The 22,470-nt window shown below is 37.7% G+C and overlaps 1 protein-coding gene across 1 annotated transcript in view; it reads right to left on the minus strand.

The window, feature by feature from the left end:
* Nucleotides 1-22,470, minus strand: part of DLG2 (discs large MAGUK scaffold protein 2) — a 1,015,643-nt gene that overhangs the window by 302,728 nt on the left and 690,445 nt on the right. Inside the window, 1 exon segment of the mRNA XM_040544402.1 lies at nucleotides 18,192-18,316. Within this exon segment, the coding sequence (XP_040400336.1) occupies nucleotides 18,192-18,316 (125 nt within the window).

Genomic DNA, 22,470 nt, shown 5'->3' on the forward strand with positions numbered 1-22,470 from the left:
TTACTGATTTCAAGAAACTGTGCAGACATCCTTGAAAAGCTGGTAATTGCTTCAGTCAAATTGTAAGAACAGAAGATGAACGCGACCCTTAGGCACCTATCAGAAATATAGTAGGCGACAACTGGTAATGATTATTCTGTTCAGTCTGTTCTATGCAATATGGTGCCCTGCAGTGAGACCCAAAGCAGTCTAGTACAGCAGCAAAGAGCTGCAGAAGACCAAATGGTCCTGCCAGGAAACATTAACCCACTTGCAATTCAATAAAGGAACTACTTAGAACCAACTGTGGTCTCAGGAACAAGGGACTTATCTGCGCTCCACAGGACAATGCAGACGCTAAAAGCTGCAGTAATCCACAGGCCTTAGTTATCATCTAGACACCTCCAGACTCATTGGCAGTCTATTAATGGGGCAGCCCTGCTTACACAAATACAGTTACCATGATTTCTACTGCAGAAAGGCCAACATTATCAGATCATTTTGAAGCAATTCTAACTTTTTCAGGTACTTCCTCAGAAAAGTTAAAATTAATATGGACTTTATTCTTTAGCCAAAGCTTAGAAATGAAGAAAAAAAATACTGTTATTAAGGGAGAGTCAGTACAAAACCCTAGGTACCAGATAGAAATGATAAGAGAGAGAACTAAACTTTCACTTTGTTTCTTTGCTCCTGCTTTGTCTAACCTTTTCAGCCAGAGTTCCCCTATAAAAGGGCTGATGTTTCTTTTTTTTTTCTTTTTTTTTTTATTTTTTTTTTTGTTCCTTACAGACGTCACAAGAACTAGCACTTCAAGCAGGAACACAAGATTATAGGTGACAAGTTGAAAGGACTGACTATTATCCTTTCTTAAAGATATTAGTGAATCATAATGTAAATACATTACCTGACTCCAGGAGAACCAATCTAGCCCATTAGTTAGGGAAGACTGCCACCTCCACCCCATTGTTGACTTCTTTATTTTTTTTATTTTTGGGGGTAATTTTGATATGCACCCTCCCCATCTCATGGTAAGTAAAACGTACAGTATATAGGGATAACAAATGCAATTATTGGCACTGGCCCATAAAATTTCTTTACATTATTATTATTACTGTAATTTCAACCAAGAATGCAGAATAAAGGATCTCAAATTTAAAAAAGCAGTCTTCAGATCTGCCTATTCAATTACTGAATATAAAGCTAAAACTAAATGCCAATGATACACATGTACCATGGGGCATACTGTTTTTTAAGTATAATGATACTTTGACACATGATCCAATTTTTGTAGCAAAATCACATATACCCTCAGGCCCCTTTCTGACATTGTAAACTAGTATAAAACTACTGTTATGTCCAATTTAAAAATAAAGGGATAAAACATAGCAGTAAAAGAAAATTTCAGATCTCATTTGCAATTTATGGTTTTTTCTGCAAACTAGAGAACATCAAGTGGTTATAAAAATACGTTTGATGAAGGCACCAGCCAATCCTAATTCAAAATTTGACCCTTACGTGTTTTATAATGAAATTCCATATATCTCATAGAAGAGTTACTGGCTGAAACATGGCTGATAAAAGTTATGGTTTGGGTGGAAAAAATAATTTATGAATGACTTGAGAGAATTTGAGCTGAACTTAATAAAAATCTGAACTCCTAGGAACAATCTTGTTTTAAATATATGCAGATATTACAACAATATAATGGAAACCCAAGTGTATTTAACATGAAGGCAGTATCTGAAGTATATTTAACCCACACTTCCAACAAGGGCAGAATTGTCTGTGGTCTTGAGAAAAGCAGATAAAAACTAAAGCCAAAAGTTTGGTTTGGACTAAAACCAAAGTGTTGCAAGTTGAGAGAAAAAAAAAAAAAAAAAAAACAACTTCATCTTCTCAATTCTTAAGCAAGTGCCATTCACGTGTAACAAATAAATTGAGGAAAAAATATAATGTTTTTCCCTCAAAATGTTCACCTGATACCATCCCAACTCTTTCTGTACAACTTTGAGTCGGTCACTTACTTCATTGTTCATAGTCTTCAAATAGAATATGAGAAACCCATTTACCTTCCCCTTACCTTTTTCTTCCGTTTACACTCTACATAAACTTTCCAGAGGAAAATCTGCACATTTTTGGCTAATCTCAGGCAGGGATCAGCCCCCAGTGTAGCCTGTAGGCATACTGACCACAACAGATAATGAACCAAAGCAGCTCTCTGTCTTCTCCTGGCTGCATTCACCCTTGAACCCAGCCCTTAGAAGTCAGAGATGAAGGCCAAACGCTTCCACCACTTGCAAAGGGGGTGGGCGGATGGGTCTGTATGTGTGTAAAGACAGGGAACTAAACTCTGGCATAGCATTTCTGTGAGTACATAGAGCCAGATAGATGCTTTCTCTGTCTGTGCTAGCAAACCAGTTTCTGTGTGTTGGCTGTGTGGAGCCTGAAAGCTGAGACGAGTCCTGTCAAAAAGCAGGGTGTGCTCAGTTAGGCCTAGTGCTGTGCTGCTGCAGCCTCAACTCACACCAGCAACCAGCTTGATTTTCAGCCAGAGACTGAAATCAAAAACTCTAGGAATGTTTTCCATTTAAGAATATGTGTTGCTTTTACAACAGATTAATAGAAACCCTGCAGCAGTATCTGCAGCATACCACCAGCCGTCAGCCCACACCTACTGGCAGGAGGTTTTGGTGAGTGACCTGAAGTTGTGTTAGTTGTCCCCACTGTTCATTGTACACTCCTCTGGACCATTGCAGCAGTCTTGGCATAGAAAGAGCAATCTATCTTTCCAAGAGGAAAGTCAGTCTTGATCGTGTTCCCTCCCAACTGAGAGAACAGAAAAGAAGCAGAACAGAAAAGAGCAGGAGAAAAAGCCTGTGCACAGCAGACCCTGCTCGCTCCCCCTGGACTGGTGCAATGTCTTGGTTGCTTTTCTGATTGTCCAGGACAAACTAGCAAGAAGCCCTCATCCTCCAGAAGGCAACAGCTACGTGGGATTGCACCAGAAAGCAGAAAGCATGGGGGAAATTCCTCCTCTGTATACCAGGAGCCCAGTTACGGTTTAGGAGGAAGAAATGCCTACTGTACTGCAGTCAAAAATTTCAGATCACCTCCAAGAGGGTTTAAGGTCATACCAGCCTGACTTGCAGGTGTGTTACCAGAGGACTTCCATTTCATTTCCAGAACAGAGACTGAAGGCAAATTGTCAGGGAACAATTCAGATTTCAGAAAACACTTCTGAATTTCAGAATGTGTTATTGCTTCAAATGATTGTGCATTTCCATAGCCTGTTAATAACACGGCCTTACTGAGACCTGAGACATAACCAGCACAGCTATAGAACTGTCAGGAGGCATTTACATTTATTGTCCATTGCTACTGCTTTAGTTACTCATGGATTTTTTAGTACAACAGCCATCTTAATGAAATGTCTATGTATTAAAGAGTCTGCATTACAGTAACTGCATTTGGAACACAAGCCAGTGACTGGTAACAGTATCAGTAAAAATATTAGCACAGCAGCTCCTTATCATGCACAGCATGCCTTCTCCCCTCTCCCTATGTTTCATTTATGACTCTAATTTCTATTTTGGAAGTTGTAAGTCAGAAACAGACAGCATATGCACTATATAATTAGGAATGGAAAAGTCCCTGCAGCCTTTAGACTGCTAGAAGAAAATATATTTAGAATCTTTAATATGTTCCTATTCACACAGTTTCAATGGAGGACACATTAGCATTTGCTTTTCTTTACTCTTTTTTTTTTTTATATGTATTATTTTAAAGGTCTTAAACTCAGCTGTAAGACTTCATTCTAGGCACAAACTTGGCTAAAAGCAGTTTATCTGTTGTTTAAAATACTTTGGATCATTTCTGCATTCTAGCCTAATTCTGAGAACTTCCTGGGTAAAGGCTGGGGCTCTCCTCCAGTTAACCCTTTCTACCACGCTGAACAGATCATATTTGCCTTTTAGGCAGTATGCCTTTATCATGAGATGTCTATTTGTTTGGAAGTGCTTATATACATCTCTTCATTGAAAATATCTGCAAAGATACTATCTAGTATCCAAGAGAGTCTGAAGACAGCTCATATACATCAAATTGGCACAGTGAAATCCAATGCAGGGTTAGCCACACCAGCACAGACACTGGCAGCAGTAGATCTAGCATGGAAAGCCACCTGGATTGCTGTTTACCATATGTCTAGAGCCAATTATCATTGGTAAAGGGCCATGTTAATGCCACTCTGCAACTTTGAGCTCGTTTAGAGCTAGCCTGAGCTCCTGCAAAACCAGCCATGCAGTGATTGATTTCAAGAGGGGGCCCATTAATGGCTACCAAAAGGAATAAAAATAGGAAAAAGAAAAGGACAGGCTCAACCCCCCAGTGCAAAAACCTCTCTGACAAATTAAAATCAGAGACCTTGAGGGCTGGATGGCTGCAGGGTAAGATGGCCATCACTCAGGCTGCACCGAACTCCCCAGCCAAACTTTACCATCTATGTCCCCACTGAGGAGCACGACCCACCCAGGAATCCTGCCCTTTGCTTAATGGAAACACTGCTGCCCCTGAATGATCAAGCTGCAGGGAAGATTGGAGCTAAAGTGTGGATGAAGGTGTTTCCCTGGCTGCAAAGATAAAAACTATATGAAACCATAAGCCAGAACAGGGGTCCATCGGACCTGCTGTTTCCTTCCAATGGTGGCCTTTACCAGATGGTATAGGAAAAGAGCAATACAGTATTTACCCAGAATACATTTTCAGATTCTGATGACTCTAGGGTTTCCTGAATCACATATACTACTATCTTATTTAATAGCCTGAGCTAGGTTCCTTTTCCACAAATTTAATTTGTTTTCAAAACCCATGTACACTTCATATCCACAGTGTTCTCTGTCAGTCAGTATGGCTTTGCTACCAGTTAATAAATAAACAAATTCATTTGATCTCCCCAAATCCTTTCATTAGAAGAGATAGCAAACATTGCTCCCTGGTCATTCTCAACGCTCTGTTTCTCTCCTGTGGTTAGGAAACAGGACATAATCTCTTGCCTTTCATAACTGATTTTTCATCATCATAAGAAAGGCCCTGCTAGACAAACTCTACAAGCCAAAGGCATATAGCTGATCTAGTGGTCACACTAGTTACCACCAGTGATAACATTTCAGAGAAACCCCACCCCTCCATCTTTCTATTTATCTGAACACCTCTTGGCTGCACCTACAGATTTATAAGTGAACTCTGGAAAACAAACAAACAAACAACAACGACAACAACAACAACGAAAAAGCAGTTCAAGTCAAAGCTGTTTCTATTAGCTTCTTGAAGAAATGACATTGTCTTATATTGAAAAAAATTTCCAGCCAAGCCAAAAATAAGTCATTTCATTCTAATACATTTTGAATTAAAATAAAATAGAATAAAACAAAATAAAAGGTTACACAGTCAGGGAAACAAAAATCAAAACAACCATCTGCTGTCTTATTATCCAATATCACCTCCTAGAAAAATGATTCCAGAGCTGAAGATGTTCCACTTTTTATAATGTAATGCTCATTTTAAATTGCAGTAAAAATCTCCCATTATTCTGGAAAGCATCTTCAATACAAGAATGAAAATAAATTTTGCCTCTTGCTTTGACTCGATTAAATATTTAAATATATTACAAAAATTGTCACCACAATTGAAACTAATGCAGGTGTCCCTGATCAATGCTCATGATATCCATAGGGAAGAGGCCCTGGTTCACAACCTGCACCTTTCTCTGTGAATGACATGTTTACTGCAACACTGCTCTTACTCAATATTTGTCTTTCAGGAAGTGAAGCAATTTTGGAAGTAAAGAATAAAAGACATTTATTTCATAGCTCTTCCAGTTTAATTACTTTTCTGGAAGATGAGGGCTCATGCTTCCTAGGGAGAGGATGGAGAATGCAGGTTTCCCTTCAGAGGTGAGCTTAAAGGTGAATTATTTTTTTTTTATTTTTTTGTTTATTAATTTTTAAATAAAGGAATCCCTGACTTACTTTTCTCCCTTTGCCACTGAAAAGCAATGTGGACCTAATTTTGCATCAAAAAAATGTTTGCTCAGCTAGTATTGCATGCTGAAGTCTTTTTAGACTTGAAATTTGTATATAGCAAATTTTTATGTGGGGATGCAGCCAGTACTCCATTAAGAAAAGCTCACAGGCAAGTGAGACTTAAAAAAAAATAGCTTATTTAAACAATTATAAGTCCAATAAGTAAACTGTATAATTTAAATAAATTCCCACATCTGTTGAAGACTTTTAAAAATTTACTACTGCCTAATGCACTAAACATGTATATTTTAAGTTGTTGATTTCCAAAAGAAACTTGGTAAGCGTTAACCTGAGTCCATTCTTATGCATAAGAGTGAATGTGTTACTAAATTTTTAAAACTAACACTGCAGAAAAACAATAATTTGACCTTATTATTATTATTATTCTAAACTTTATAAAAGCTGAAGCTTTAAAAAAACTCATGAATGCTCACTGCATCATATTGACTTGGAAGTACTTGAAAGTTATTCATGATGACCTCCTGGAACATGACCAACAATATTCAGGAGCTAAAAATGGTGGTGAATTCCACAATAACTCCAAATATTGCTGTCTACATCCTCACCTTAGGAAAAAAAAAACTGTCAAAATTTCTCATATATCTGCCCCAAGGTTGACCCAAGGGAACAAATACACTATGAAAAGTATCATTTTTATTTTCTCTGATAAAATCCAGAGGTTCGGGATGCTTCTTGGACAAACCCAATGCATACTGAGAAGAGAAGCAAAACCCCATTGGGCTTATGCCTCCCAGAAGAGCCTAACCTCCTTACACATGCTTTGAGAACAGGAAGTAGTCGTTAGCTAATAGCTAATCTCACAGGGTGTAGCTATGTAGAGTTGAGAGGGAGGAGTAGCTAGCACCCATTCAATTTGCACACAGACAGACTCAAGCATACACTTTTGGGACAAGTCAAGTCTAAACAGACATACAATAGGAGGTCTTCTCCATTTGTTTTTTTCCTTCATCACAGATACCCTGAAAGCAGAATCATACCCTGTTGCTAGATGAGGCACTTGGAAGTATAGCTATTCTAAATCACTTATAACAATGATTTTCTGCATCAAACTTTCAGCTATTGCTTGACTAGCATAACTCAAGGCAAATTAATTCTCATTTACTATGTAAGACACACCTATAGTAACTTTGTACAGAGTTTATGATCTTTTGCTTCACATATTATTGTTTTAAGACATATTACGTGCATAAGGCAGACTCCCCTCCCCCCAGAATACACAACATCCAGTTCAAGCAGAGTTAGGAATTACGATCCATAAATGTATGGCAAGTTAAAACTGCTGGGTTGGGGATGAATTATTTCCTTTGCCAGACACATCAGTATAAAAGACAAAACAAAACACTTTTCCACCCATAAAAGATCATTTTTACTTAACAGGACTGAAATTCCTGCCTTGAGTTACTGGAAACCAAGTCCAACTTTACTAAAAGCAATAGAACTGCAATTACTCAGACAAGATACCAGAGTGAGGTGACCGCTCCAAATAAAGCTAGCAACCCGCTGACCAAATGCCTGGTTAGTAATCAATCAGCCACTAGGCCTGATGAGCCCACCTTTTTGTTTAAATACTTGATTTTGATTGCAAGCTTATGACAGCGAGGGGACAGCAGAGGAAGCAGAGAGTTCCATGTAGGCAGGGGAGGGCAGGATGGGGAGGGGGATCACAGACAGAGGGCAGGAAGCTGGGGCTGGCGGGCAGTCCAGGAGGCTTCCTTGCAACAGGCTCTCAAACTTCAGCCAAATTTCTTTTATTAACCCTTTCGCGAGACCTATAGCAAATACCATTTCCCTTTTTTACTACACAAATAAATAAGTTGCTTCCCCCACCCTTTCCGTTGCATTTCTTATCCAGCTCATTTCTCAGCTTTGGTATCCTTCGCTCTTACCACATTTTTCCATTCCTTCGTCCGTTCTCTAACTCCCCAGTTATCCTCAGTCTCTCTGCGTCTCGTCTCCTGCCACTGCCATGTACGATGCTTTCCTCCTGAAACTACTGCCACTAGCAACCAAGCACTGAAACTCTGAGCGCATCCAGGCTCTGTCAGCAGCTCGGCTTTATCTGGGTGGCTCTGGCAGCCAGCAGAGACAGCAGCCTCTAACGGTGGCCAGAAGGAAAACTTCTGCTCACAGGATGAATATCTGTGTTTGCCTTCAAAGCCAGAGGCCAACGTGGGACAGCAGAGGGGCAGAGAATGAGAAAAAAGGAGGTGTAGGTAGCTGTGGGGTGTTGTGGGAGGAAGGTGTTGGGATAAAGAAATGGGAAAGGAAAACAAAACCCTGTAAAGTCTGAGATGAATGAAGAAGGCACCAGGAAGCTGCAAAGCTCCTCCCAGCTTCAGGCTGCTCTGCAGGTAGTGGAAGACGCCCCAGGCCAGGCTCTGTAGGTGTGGTAGAGGGCAGGGACATCTCCACAGCCCTCACTTACCCTCCGAGCCCTCCGGTTTGGCTGGCTCCAGCACCATGCGGGGGTTCGAGGCCTGGCGTTGCACAGCCTCCAGTGCTGCCTTGGCGAGTCCAGCCCAGGGAAGGACGAGGTGCTCCCTTGGGTCCAAGATATACTTTGGCTGCTAAATACACCAAACTACTTGGTTATTCCTCACCCGTGGTTAAAATCCTCCCAACTGACACTAGCGCTGTCTGAAGCATATTCAGGTTTGTGCAGGAAAACCAGTTACAACAGATAACCCAGAAGGCAATTCCACATTCGTTTTTTTTTACAAGCACTTTTCATCTTTGGCGCTCAAAGTGCTTTGCAAATATGAACTCGTTTAAGCTTCACAACAAGCCCCATGAGGCAAAGATAATGATCACTATACCCATTTTACAAATGGAGAAACTTTAGCACAAAAGAAGAAAAGTGTTACCACAGATCAGGCGTAGCAAGTTGAGAACAAAACTACGCAGTCCTGCCTCCCAGGCGCTTGCACTAACAAGTAGAAAACACTCCCTTCCGCTCGGGTTTGATTAAGAAGAGCTATTCCAAACAAAGGTGTAGCATTAAAAAAAAAATGAAAGGGAAGAAAACGTGTACTTCAAGTTCTGTAGGAAACTTCAGGAGCTTCAGAATGTAAGTCCTATTAGGCTACACACTTTGAGAAAGCGAAAAAAAAATCTTCCTTCTTGCAGTGACATGACTCAGAGTAACATGCAGAATGGCACAATGTAAACAACACATCTGAACAAAATACTCACACGTATTGCAAGGTTGATATTAAAACCTGCATGCCATAGGGAAATAAATGTAAGCCCCCTGTTCTAACTTCTGTAGTAAAAGCGAAATGAGGAATGTAGCAACAGAGATCAGGAATGGTTAGGAAATACGGTTTGGCTAAAGCCTGAAAGTCCAAGTGTTTATTCAAACTGCAGCTGAGAGTTTTGACGGTGCATGAAATAACAGACTGTCTGTCTCACCATGTATTAGCATTTCTGGGATTAGCTGTCAGAAGCAAAAATGCCAACCAAGCTTTCTCTTCAAAGTTTTTGAATCGGATCTTTGCCGTTTAAAAGGAACTTTTTTTTTTTTTTTTTTTTTTTAATGAGAACCTAAGCCATTTCCCTGTTTATCCGAAATCTTATTTTCAGATTCAGTGGGCATTGAAAGAAATGAAAAATTCAGCAGAACCCCAGAGGGTTACACCTGTTGAGTATAGGAACTCAAATAATTTTAAAAAAAAAAAAATATTTTTTTCCTTGACTAACACCAGACTCCACAGAGAACTGATGATTTCTAAGGTATATAACCGCAGAGGGCTTCTTACACAAGACAAATTATCACTGAGCTATTTAAATTTGTAACTGCAGTAGAAGTGCAAACGTTGACGAAATAATCACTTGGATTTGGCTGCACAGTTCTGTTCTGCTGCTGCTGCAGCATGCTGGGGCTACTGAAATTTCTGGTGGGATAGCTGCTAAAGAAACTCCTGGCAAAGAGCCCTGTTGACCAATTCAGTACCACTGCATGAAACACCTCATGCAATTGGCATTATAAACCTGCAAGGTACCTACAGCCCTAATAACACGCTATTTTGCTTAAGTGTTATTCTCAAACAGTGGTTTCAGTTAGTGGAAGACAGCTCAAAAACTTACTGGGAGAACAAACTGATCCAAAAAAAAAAAAAAACCTACAAAAATGTCCATCGTTATTTTCTATAAAGAGGCTATTAAAATTCACCAGTTTCAAAGCCCACAAGCCAGAGAAAAGCCATGGCTTTACTTCCTATTAAATTACATTTCATTTACCTGAGAATTCATCTGTCAAAACATCATTTCCCAATCCTTTCTTGCATGGCATAAGAGATTTTTCTGCAGCCTATCGAATTATTTTCAAAGTAGAAAAAGCAGAAGTACAGTCAAATTCACAGACATATTGGGTCTCTGAAATACTGAATAAGGAATGCAAACTTAATATAGGAAAAAAAAAGAAAGAAAAAGAAGGATTCAGCAAAAGAAAAGTGAAGTGGTGAAAACAGCTGAAAGGAGAATTAAATGGTAACATATTCCATTGTCGAAAAGAAGTACAAGTTGGTAATTTAAAACAAGAGTCATTGTAAGCCACTTAAAAATATATATATATATGAAAATTCAATTTTGGTTTTGTGACCTGCCTTTTTTATGTAGATCCCCTGTGATAATTCATTTTTTTTATATCATAATAGCTCAAAAAACGATATGCACAGATACACTGACAAACACAGTTAATAAGATCAAACTTCCTAACACAAACCAGGACAGAGTGAGCAGTCAATAATTCATGATCTAATTGATGACTGTCTGCAAGGCAAGCATGTTTTGCCTAATGGGGTGAATGTCTCTTTATTAACTTACTACTAAATTATGTACTGGACTAATAGCATTGTCAGAGGCCTGTAAACAGTGCAGATATGAATCAGTGTTTTGTGGCAGTACTGTAATTGTAATAACATCCTGAACAAGCTTTATGCCATTGCAACGCGCATAGACCTGGTACTGATAGGCTTAATTCAAGATCAAAAGTTAACAGGGACTTAGGCAGTGAATCATAAGGCAGACACACTTCTGTTTTGATATATAATGACGGTGAAATAAAGCCAGTTGCCCAAGCTGGATTAGAGACACACTTGTAAAGAACATGATCCCTCCTGGGAACAGCTCTTCACATTAATCTGAAAAAGCTCCTAATTTTTTCCTATTCTCATTCCCAATTCACTTCTCAGTAAGCAGTCTAGAGCTACAAATGGATACCAATTGGTAACAACTGTGTGCCTGCTGCTGCTGGAGGGATTGAGGTTTCAGACTTTTCATCAGAGGCGAAGTACTGTCATTGCAGCCTGTGGGGCAAAGACCGAAGGGGGGTCTTTTATCAAATCACTTCCCAACTGGGGCCTTGCTTCTGTTCCCTCTCCTCCATTTCTTTTTCCCTTTGAGTTTCTCAGGCAAACTGGATGTAATTATACCAGTGTGCCTCTTAATTCTAATTTTAAAGTTTGAATGAATAGCATGAATTTGTAGTGTTTCCTCTTTGGTTCATCTTTAGTAAGATAGAGGGGGAAAAAAAAAAAAAAAAAAAGAGCTGACCAGAATGAAATCTTTGCCTTTAAATTCCCTTTTCTCAGTTTAATTTTTCATTATGAACAAAGTATGCATGAGAAAGAAGTTCCTCTCTTGCTACATATCTCTAAGTAAATTATAACACTTTGACACATCACAGTGGGTTAGTTGATAACTGAAGAGAACACAAATCTAATTTGTTAAAAACCTTTGCTGGTAGACATTTAACTGAAGCCTTAAGGCACAGAAATAGAAGAGAAGGAATCACTGTTCTATTCCAAGCTTTCTGCCTGATTTACTGGATAACTGAGAGTAAGTTATTTAGGCTCTTGTCTCCAACGATTAGCATGTGTGCTACATTATTTGCCCACACCAGATCACCTTGAAAGCTAGGGAAAAATATCCACTTGGGCTGACTGTTATGATGATGGTAGAACAAGGCAGCATGCCTTAAAAATTCTGCAGTTAAATAATCCTAAACCCGCTGACAATCAGTAATTAGAGTAATATCAGGAAAGACACATTTGCAAAGGCAAGACAAACACTGCACACCCTTAGTAGTTTTTAACCTACAGGATTCAGATAGCTGAGGGTACGTGTGCTGTTTCTGATCAGTCTGCCAAAGGTAACTGGCAGTAGGTGTGCTTTTCTAAATGTGTTTAATTTCTTAAAAATGCCCACACTCTTAACAGAAAAAAAAAAAGAAGACAAGAAAAGAAAAAAAAAAAAAAGATATGTTCACAAATGGGAAGAGACTTGAAACCAGTTTCCTAGAAGAAAGAATGAATGAAATAGCTACAGGTCCAGGCAGCTTACCAGGGCAGGATGCCTGCGGGGACAACCACTTTCTTCCTTTGACTCATTCCTCTCATCAGCCCTCTTTCCTATTGAGTACATCTCAGGCTCAAATACCAAAATAACCTTTGGTACAACGGTATCACTTGAAATGCAAGCCCAAGGCTGTCCATATCAATCTCACAGTCCTGCAAATAAACTCTTTCATATTCAGTCACATTAGCAGTAACAATGTGATCTTTGAACCACAGGTTCCATAAGATTCCCTAGGCCACAAGATTGGTACAAAATATAAGATTTCAACCCAGGCTGTATCCCAGATTCTTTTTGTTTTCTATATTCCAAGACCTTTTAAAATTCTTTTTTCCAAATTTCCTTCACAAAATGGAAAAGTGCTTTTTCTGAATCTGGAAGCAATAGGTCAGGAATTCGTACCTATTCATTCCCGCAGACAGACTTCTGAGAAAAATACCTCCACCATAAGACCAGAAAAAGACTGTGATAAACTATAAATAGATTTAATTTTATTTATTTATTTTACTTAAAATTGTTTCGGTTTATGACTACTGGAAAAAAAATTATATTTGGGGTGTCTTTGCTTTTTATACTTGTTCATAATTGACAGCTTTTCATCACTCTTTTACTAGTTCTTATTTTAATCAAGTTTTACCAGCACACTGCTTCTAGTTCAGTTACTGATCACTCATGTTTTCACAGTATGATGAATTTTTTAAATGTATGCTGCATTTTAGAATCCAGAATTTCTCTTATGATCAATAACTGTCAATAGAAGGAATTGCTGAGATGATATATTGAAGTTCATTGTTTTATCTAGGCAATTGAGTCAACTACTATATTTTTTCCCCAACACATAGTCAAATAAAACTAAAAAAAAGGCACCGAGACATAAACTGCTGCAATTCTCTTTCTTTCAGATAGTAAAAGTCTAAATTCAGAGCTTTATTAAAATGTAGATGCTTGCCCATGGAAAACTGACTTTCGTAAGACACAGAAGAAGCAGTTTTTATGCAACAGAAGTTTTAAAAAATCAAACTGCTGAGAGAAATTCTCCTTCAACTTCAACAGTGGGAATGTTTGCTACTCTTGGAGCTTTTAGATTTTGTCTGTCACTGACTTGAAAATCAAAGCTTCAAATAATCATGGTATTCAGCATTCAGCAAAAACTAATTTTCAGTTATTCCCAAGACTATTATATTCACATTTACCTAAAGTAATCAAATCCAAAATTAATTATTTTGTATTCCGTGAAGTTATTTACCAAAAGAAACCAGAAAAGAAGAAGTTTCCTCTGCAATACATGGACATCACAGAAGATTCCACAACTTTATGTATTTTGGAAGATTAGGGGTCTGTGCCAGTGTACTTACCTAAAATGTTCTCTACAGTCTGAATTGTGCAGTGCATTGTTTGTTTTACTAGCTGTAGAAGTCAGCGTATTTCAGAGAGGATAGTATCAAAAATAGTGTGTATTAATATTTGAAAGTTCAAGAAATCTTACAAATCTAGTAATGTTTTATTAAAATGAATGTAGCCTAAAATGGCTGATAACTTTTACTGTTAAATATTGCTGTAAAGATATATGGGCCATGAAGAGATACAAACCCACACTATGCATTGTACCTACTGTCAATAAAAGTAGTGCTCCACAAAACTAAACAAAACCAAAACAACAGCAACAAAAACAAACAAACACCACAAACAAAAAACAGAAAAGTAGAAATTTATATACCTTTGTTCCACTCTCACAATCAGGTTTTATATATAAATACAATCTACAGAATCAGAGAGTAATTCAGGCTGGAAGAGACCTCTGGAGGACATCTAGTCCAACCTTTGAATTGAAAAGTTAAATCCCATTGCTCAGGGTTTTGTCCAGACAAACTTTGGAACCATCTAAAGACAGAGATCCCACAGCCTTGCTGAACCACCACTTACAATGCCTCACTAAACTTCCCTCATTAAAAAAAAACAACAACTCCCACCACCACCATCTCACACCCATCTTGCATTTCCCTTGTTGCAACATTTGACTGTTGCCTCTAGTGCATCCTCTCAACTGTCCTCCATGCTGGCCTTCATCACCACCACAGCACACTGATGACTCAGGTGCAAATTAGAGAATCACAGTACCATTTAGTTTGGAAAGCACCTCTTGAGATCATCTCATCCAGCCCTTCCTGCTGAAGCAGGGTTAGCTTGAGCAGGTTGTCCAGAAACATGACTGGTCAGGGTTTGAATACCTCCAAGGATGCAGACTCCATAATTTCTCCGGGCAATTTGTCCCACTGCTTGACCACTGTCACAGTAAAAAAAAAAAAAAGTACTGTCTTGTGCTCAGACAGAATTTCACGTTTTAATTAATCTATTTATTATTTTCATTTTCATTGCTTCTTGACCCGGGCACTATTCAGAAGAGTAAGGCTCTGTCATCTTCCTTCCCTCCCTCACTGTCACAGTTATAAATATAAACTGCCCACCAGGACCCCCAGGTCTTCCCTGCAAAGCTGTTTTCCACAATGCCAAGCCCCCACCCTCTACCACAACTGTTACTCCTTCCCAGGTTCAGGAGGTTGTGTTTGCTTTTGTTGGACTTTGATGAAGCTACTATCTACTTTTCTGTTTGTCAGCCCATATATACATGTAAAAGATTTGCCAGGGTCTGCAGCATTAAGTCCATTTCTTGAAGGTCGCTTTCAGAATCTCTCTATTTGAGGAACTTCACTGAGCACAATTACATAAAAGGGACTTTATGTAAGATGAAGTAAAAGTGATTTTACAGGCTTTTATGATTTAAGAACAGGCAGTAGATTTAGAAGCCAGTTCAAACAGTCCACAATACTATGTAATATACAGTAATTGCAGGCAGAGTACAAGGCAAAAGTGGACACCAGAAAGTATATATATATATTTTCTGTAAATAAACTCCAATCCCCCTTTCTCAGGGATTCAAATAGGACTTCTGCTAGATACATGGATTATCGCCTTTCTTGATGGATGTTACTGCATGTCATTGAGCTGCTGTTCTTACTGAGTGGCCTTAGCTGATAAACTTGCCATTAAGTAAAATTATTTGTCATGTAAGTCAGCAGAAGCTGCCCCAGGATAGCTCTTCTCTTCAGTGGCATATCGGTAAAGATCACTGATACATACATTTTCAGGTGTTCGTAAGACATGACAGGATTGTTTCCTTGCTAGCATTGTAGCAAAGTGAAACCCACTTAGCAGATAAAACAAGGAAAGGAGGAATCTTCTCCTAGGAAAAACACTGTGAAATCAAATAAAATCTCGCCATCCCAAACCTTTCAAACTTGGAGTTTATATGCAAGTAGCTCTCTTGCATTCCAGACAGAAACTTTTCTTGGAAATCATGGTGAGGTCTTTTGAATGACTTCTGCCCTTACACTGTAAAATATTGAAAAAAAAAAGTATGTTCTATGACAGTGTGTCTGTTCAGCTTGTGTTTGAGTGTAAGATTGTGAAAGCCAAGTACAAATTCACATGTACTACACAAATTTTGAAGAGCCTGTGGGAAACTGAGGCAGGAAAAAAAACACCTTTTGAGTGCTGAGTACAATACAGAGTTACTGGGGAGAAATTCCAGGTACTCTGTATCCCAGATACTCTATCTGGAATTGATACTGTGTGATATTCAGCTAAAAATTTAAGATTTTCTTATTATTGAGTGTAAAACCGACAGCATTAAGTCAATCCATTTTCCTAACGGTAGTTTTTAGAGACATATTTTTAATATGCCTACAGTTTTATTTGAAGTTAAAAAGTTCTGCTGATTGAATTTGATCTAATTGCATTCAGATATTCTGTACTAACGAGAGAAGAATTTGATGTAAATGAGTTCTGTTTACAAAAGAGAAGAGCAAAAATACCAAGCCGAATATATGTTTATCAAATATTTTTACTACTGTGGTTAAATTTGAATTATAATATTTCATTTCAAAATGCTAACAAATACTGTACTCTAAGACTATAATAATAGTCTTAGTAATAAGATAAACTTTTATTACAAAACACAAAGCTTTCCAGGTCTAATCTTAATATGGATTAATGAATTGCATTAGTACAATATCTTTTGTGGATTTAGAAGGTCTTCTTAAGACTTACAACACAGTAATTACCAAATAACCATGAGTTCAATTTACAGTAGTTAATTAGTAAAGCAATGAATTACAAAATACTTGATTTCATATAAAGATAGTAAGACAAAAAAAAAACAGTGATGTGTGTCTTCTTAATAGCTTAAACCAGAACAGCTTCCAAAAGTAATAAAAACTCTACTAAAAAGATACTATTTTTTGAAAGGAATTCTTTCTTATTTGTGGTAAAGTTTAAGACCCCCCTATGTTGTTTGGCATGTCATATTTGATAGCGTGATTTCCAAACATCTGCTTCCTGACACTGTTTTGCATGAAGCCCATCTGGCCCAAAGCAGACATTTACAGTATAGATCACTATAGCTGAACTACTTGAATACTCTTTTAAGATGTGATTCTTCTATCGTAGACATTGACTTTAGGATGTGATGTATGACAAAATAGAAATGCCTAGGTTTTTCTTCACTGACTGTTAGGGGACTCTAAGATGATTAGCTTAGATGTAGATTGCTGCACCTCAGTCATAAAGTTACATGAGATTATTTCTCCTCTCTTTGTCTACAATCTTATTTATATCATACACTCTTCAGGCACTGCCAATCACCCTGACTCCTTATCACTGTAACAGCAAAAATAACATTATTTTCCTAAAACGAATTACTAACCTAACATATGAAATATTCAAAGCTTCCTCTAAAAACTGACCAATTCCTCATACTTTTATTTTTGAATTAAAGGACAAGGCTTTCCAAAAATGTTTCTGTTACCATCTGGTCACATTTCATGAATTTTAGGCCATCTGTTTTTTGGCAAAGACTCCTAGAGGTCAGGTTCCAGTGCTGAGATCAAGAAAGCTTCAGAATTTTATCCGAAGTCTTTCCAGCTAAATTGCCTTTTTGCAGCATCAGCAAGCTTCACAACTGACATCTGACTGCCAGTCTCTGTGACAGACAGAAACCTTTCTGAATTAAGTCTGTAAGGAAAGAGAAGCACAAGTACTTTTGTGGTACATCTTGTTTAAGACACGCACTACAATGTATTTGGGTACCACAATTTTCAAGTGATCTATGTGTTTACCTCAGAAGCTACAGCAAAAGAATACTCTGGAGGTGACTCAAAATACAGAACAGAGCCATTGCATCCTCACAGAGACAAAAAGAAAAAAAAAGTTTGGAAATGCAGATAAGCATACCTCACTGCTGCAGTTAAACAACAGGGAGCATCTACAAATAGCTACAGCTACTTAGGAATGGCTCTGTAGTTTGGGAAGTGTTGATAGCCTTAATATATAACATGAAAGCATAGCTCTTCGGTCATGAACATATAGTGATCAAGCAGAGAAGACTTTCTTGTTGATAATGACTTTTTCCTCCTCCTGTCCCCATCTCTCCTCTTGTACTAAATGAAATGACTGGTACAAAGATGGAGGTGGAACCAGCAAATGCCCCTTTATACAGGGCTTAACTAACCTTATCCCTTAACTAACTTTATTAGTATTTAAGCTACTTAAAACAGTTTTCCTACATTAGCAGAAAGGAGACTCTAGTCATGTCATTTACTCCCCCTGACCACATGAAAGACCCAGTTCACATTGGACTCTTAGAGGACAATTTATAATAATGTAGCATTTTGTTTCCAAACATCTCTAGACAGTTTTTACCTGAGTCTTCCATCCTCTGCTGCAGCTCCTCCTGGTATAATCTTAGTTATGAATATCCCAGGATCATCCCCAATGTGTGGGTTATCTGTTCCTCCAGCAATACTGAACCCCAGGCCAGAATTCCCCTGAAAAAGTAAAGAAAAGAAAATGCATCACCAGATGCTGGATTTCTACAGAACTTACTTGCAGTGCACAAGCAAAGTATCCTTGCTTCTTAAAGAGAGCATTTTATTTGGCAACACCGTACTTTCAGGTGGGTGACTCAGCCAGAAAAAAAAAGAAAAATAATTGTCAGTTAAAGAACAGAAGCTGCAAACACAAAGAACTCCCAGAGTTAATGGCAGAGTTAATGGATGCTTCTGCAGAAACAGGATTTGACCTAAATTTGTTTTCAAAAGCAGTCACATAAATTAGCATCTGAACTCCAATATGAATTTATCCAAGTCAATGAGAGCTAGAGGCTAAAAACACTTCAGAGCTTTAAAAAGATGTTTAAAAAGCCCTTCATTTATAAATGGAAACAGTGAGTAACATTTAGCTCTGAAGTATTTTAGTACATCATTTTCTGTTGAAAAGAGATCGTTGTTCAGATTCACGTGCATTTATTTATTAAAAAAAACAACCCACAGTATGTCTTTCATCCTACTGATTTGCTACGAGGAAATGTTTGAAATATTCATTATTAAGATCTATTCAATAATCCTATTTACTGTTACTGCTATTTATGACGATATCATGAGAAATAAGTTAGTATGCATGCACATACATACACACAAATGCAGCCATTATTTCTCACGTACAATTCTAACCAGCAATTCTAACCCATTTTTGGAAATACATTTAAGTTACTACACTTTTTCTATATAAATAAATATTAATCAGAGACATTCTTTTGAAATACAATAATACATTCAATGCAATACTGGATGGAGTCTCCATCGTCCCAAAGTATTTTTACAATTAGGTATTTAGGCTTATCATAGTTGTACAGGACTACTGCTATTGCAAAATATGTCCAGTGTTGTGGTGCTGTGGATAAAATACATTCAGGGCACTGAAAGTATCTTTTTTTTTCTTCACTGTTATTTCGTGCAGCATCTCAGATTACTGGTAATTGCTTTTCATCACTGCTGCTTGTGGACAGATATCTAGTTCAGTCCTAGTGATAAGAATTGCTACTAAAAACAGCAAATAGCACCTCTTTTGTTGTTGTTGTTTTGTTTTTAAAAAAATATATATTTGTTTTTAAACTGTAGTTCAGTTAGTAGGTCAGGCACGTGTACTTTGTGTATGAAAATCTGCATGTTGCCAGTGTGCAGTGTGTCAAATTCTCAGTTCTGTTATCAGTATTCTACATTTGCAAATGATGCAGTTCTCATTACTCAGGAGATGTCCACAGAATCTGCAGCTGTGCTATCAGCATATAATTGTGAATAAATTTTCAGTACTGAACTAATTTATAATCCAAGGAGAAAGATTTAGAATTACACATATCTTAATGATGCTCAGGTAGCTATAATATGAAAAACATAACATTGTGTGTACATATAACACTTTCTCTATATTTTCTCTAGTGTTAATAAGTATCTCCAGGCCAGCATTATAAACCTATGACTTAATCTCTCTTTCATCATCGGGATCATCTCAGATTCAGGTTATTTTCTGTGCACTCAACTTAATCATACAGTGCACTCAACACCAACTTGCACTCTAAACAATATGATAAGAATAGTTTCCTGTAAGTTCTTCTATATGCCAAGTTGTTAATGAATTTAATCTTCCAACATATGAGAATGAAAAAAAATGTATGCATACACACACTTCAGGAAGACCGGAACAAAAAACCTTAAAACAATGCTAAAACCAAGGACAAATTTCTAGAAGGTTTATTAGAATAAGCAGTATTTTATTTTTAAGAAAAAATAAAATCATTAAAATAAAATTATTGGTTTTACTTAAACTCCAAAGAGATTTTATAAGTATGCAATAATCTCTGCTTCTGAACAGAGATTGATTTCCAAGTCCCCAAAACTTACTCTTGAGGGGGAAAGAGGATGGCAGGGAGAAATGTTCATATAATTTTTAGTTGAATTGGGAACACAAATGACTGTATCATAAGAAAAGAGAGTGCCTGTAGAGCTTTATAAACTATCAAAGCTTGCCTGTTACGTGGGATGTGCTTACCTGCTACAGGTCTCCACATAAAGCTCATTAAAATTCTTACCAGGAAATAATTTTTCTGGAAAGGTTTCACACTTTCCCTGCACTCTCTTCCTCCTACTGTACTCTTTTCCATTAACTTTTTAGAGGGAGAAAATACAACAATACTGACTGTAATCAGCAAACTGCTACAGGAGAATCAGTGCTAGCCCTTAGTGTTTATCCATAAATGTGCATCTGCTATACTGCAAGACTATTCTGATTCTGCCCCTTAGGAATAACATTTAAAAGAACAGGGCAGTGCTTCTCACTGGCACTTTTGTATCCAGAAAATTACAAGCAATTATTCAGGTTGCAGACCTTAACTTGATCAACAGGATACGCAAGCTGTCACACGCTAGCTGGCTCAGCAGCTAGGTGTATCCCTGCAAGGCTTTCCTACACCAGGAAGTGAGTTGCAAAAGTTAAGAGCAATTAAACTTTTTTTTTTTTTTTTTCCTCCCCACTGTAGTTTTTAAAGGGTCTTCAATGGCTACATAGACAAATCTGTCTTTGCATGGGGGCATTTCAGGTCATGGCCAACAAGGCTAAAAACATGCCTGCCATCACTCCTGGGTAACTGTCCTGTTAAGAGCCTTGGGTTGAAAAATAACAAATAGTTAAAACTCTTCTATTTCAGTTCTGAGCAGCAATGCTGATGTTTATGTTCCTCCCCTTTCCTCATGCTTTGCCCTGTCTTCCTAATGTACAGGTTCATCAGCATATGGTTGTTGTGATAAAAACTCATTGCAGTTAATGAACTGTAACCCCAAGTATCAATTAAGCACTGTCTATTAGCACAACCGTTCCTGAACCATTCTACAAGGGCTAGCTCCCCACCCTCTACTTTTTGCATCTTCTTTGTCCCCATCCCAGAAAAATAAAATATTTGTTCATTATCGTCACACCTTCCAAGCCTTTTCTAGGTGTATCTCTGTCTCCCAGACATTTTGTGTTTACCAATTAAAACATGTACAGTCATTCAGCCCAAAACAACAGCTGAACCATCACTTAGCCACTTAGCATTTTCCACAGTGGTATATTCATGCTTTCTCTCACACTGACTCTCATGTTTAGGAGTGATTCTCTATAAATACCTGTCATGTTAATTCACTGTCCTCCCCCTATTCGAAGCATTATTTTTATTGGATGCTTACAAGTAACAACGAGCTCAGAGCCTTGGTGATGGTGCTGATGAATGGTTTAATAAGAACAAATAACAGCTGATACAGACAAAAGAAGTTTTTAGGTCTAAATATTCTAAATATTCTTGCCTTTTTGATAGAATGGTTTTAACCAAAAATCCCACAACATATTTGGGGGACTAAAAACTCTGAACAAGTCTCAGACAGATGTACCAACTTCAATGACATAGCTCAAACATGATTATTCATATGCCTAAATATATGTTTCCAGACCCAAATCATTTTATGTTCCATTTATATTAGCTGAATTCTCTCTTGACCTAAATATATCCCTTTGTTCAAGTTCTCAATTGCTACTACTATAAAAACCTCATATAATTAGCTTCTGACTATACCCGGAAGACATGCATAAAATTACTCAGCAAAAGATGTACATATATATAAATATATATATTTTTAATTTCGGATTAGTTCCTTACTACCTTCCCCACCTCTTATTGCAAGGCCTCAGTCATGAGCACAGCCTGGCAAAAAGTGTAGCACCATACAACACGTCCAGTTTGGCTCAAAGAATTACATTGCCTCAGTTTCTCAGCTTCTCTCTCTGCCCAACTTTACTTCTCAAACACAGAAACTTCTGTCAAACCACCAAATCAAAATAAAATAAATAAATAAATAAATCAAAATAAATAAATAAAATAAATAAAAAATAAATAAATCAAAATAAAATAAATAAAATAAAATCAAAATAATTTCTCTCCAGCCCAGCCTGAGAGGCTTCTTGCCTGTTCTCATCTGAAGGGATGAGAATCAATCCTTCTTCTTAGGGTTTACTGCATAAGCCTACCTCCTTTGTGCCTTTCTCAGTCTGGGCTTTCCACCTCCATGAGGGTCAGCCAAGCTCTTTATAGCTCAGCCTGAGATCGGAAGAAACC

Source organism: Cygnus olor, chromosome 1, assembly GCF_009769625.2.
Source record: "Cygnus olor isolate bCygOlo1 chromosome 1, bCygOlo1.pri.v2, whole genome shotgun sequence".
NCBI classification, from domain to species: Eukaryota; Metazoa; Chordata; class Aves; order Anseriformes; family Anatidae; genus Cygnus; species Cygnus olor.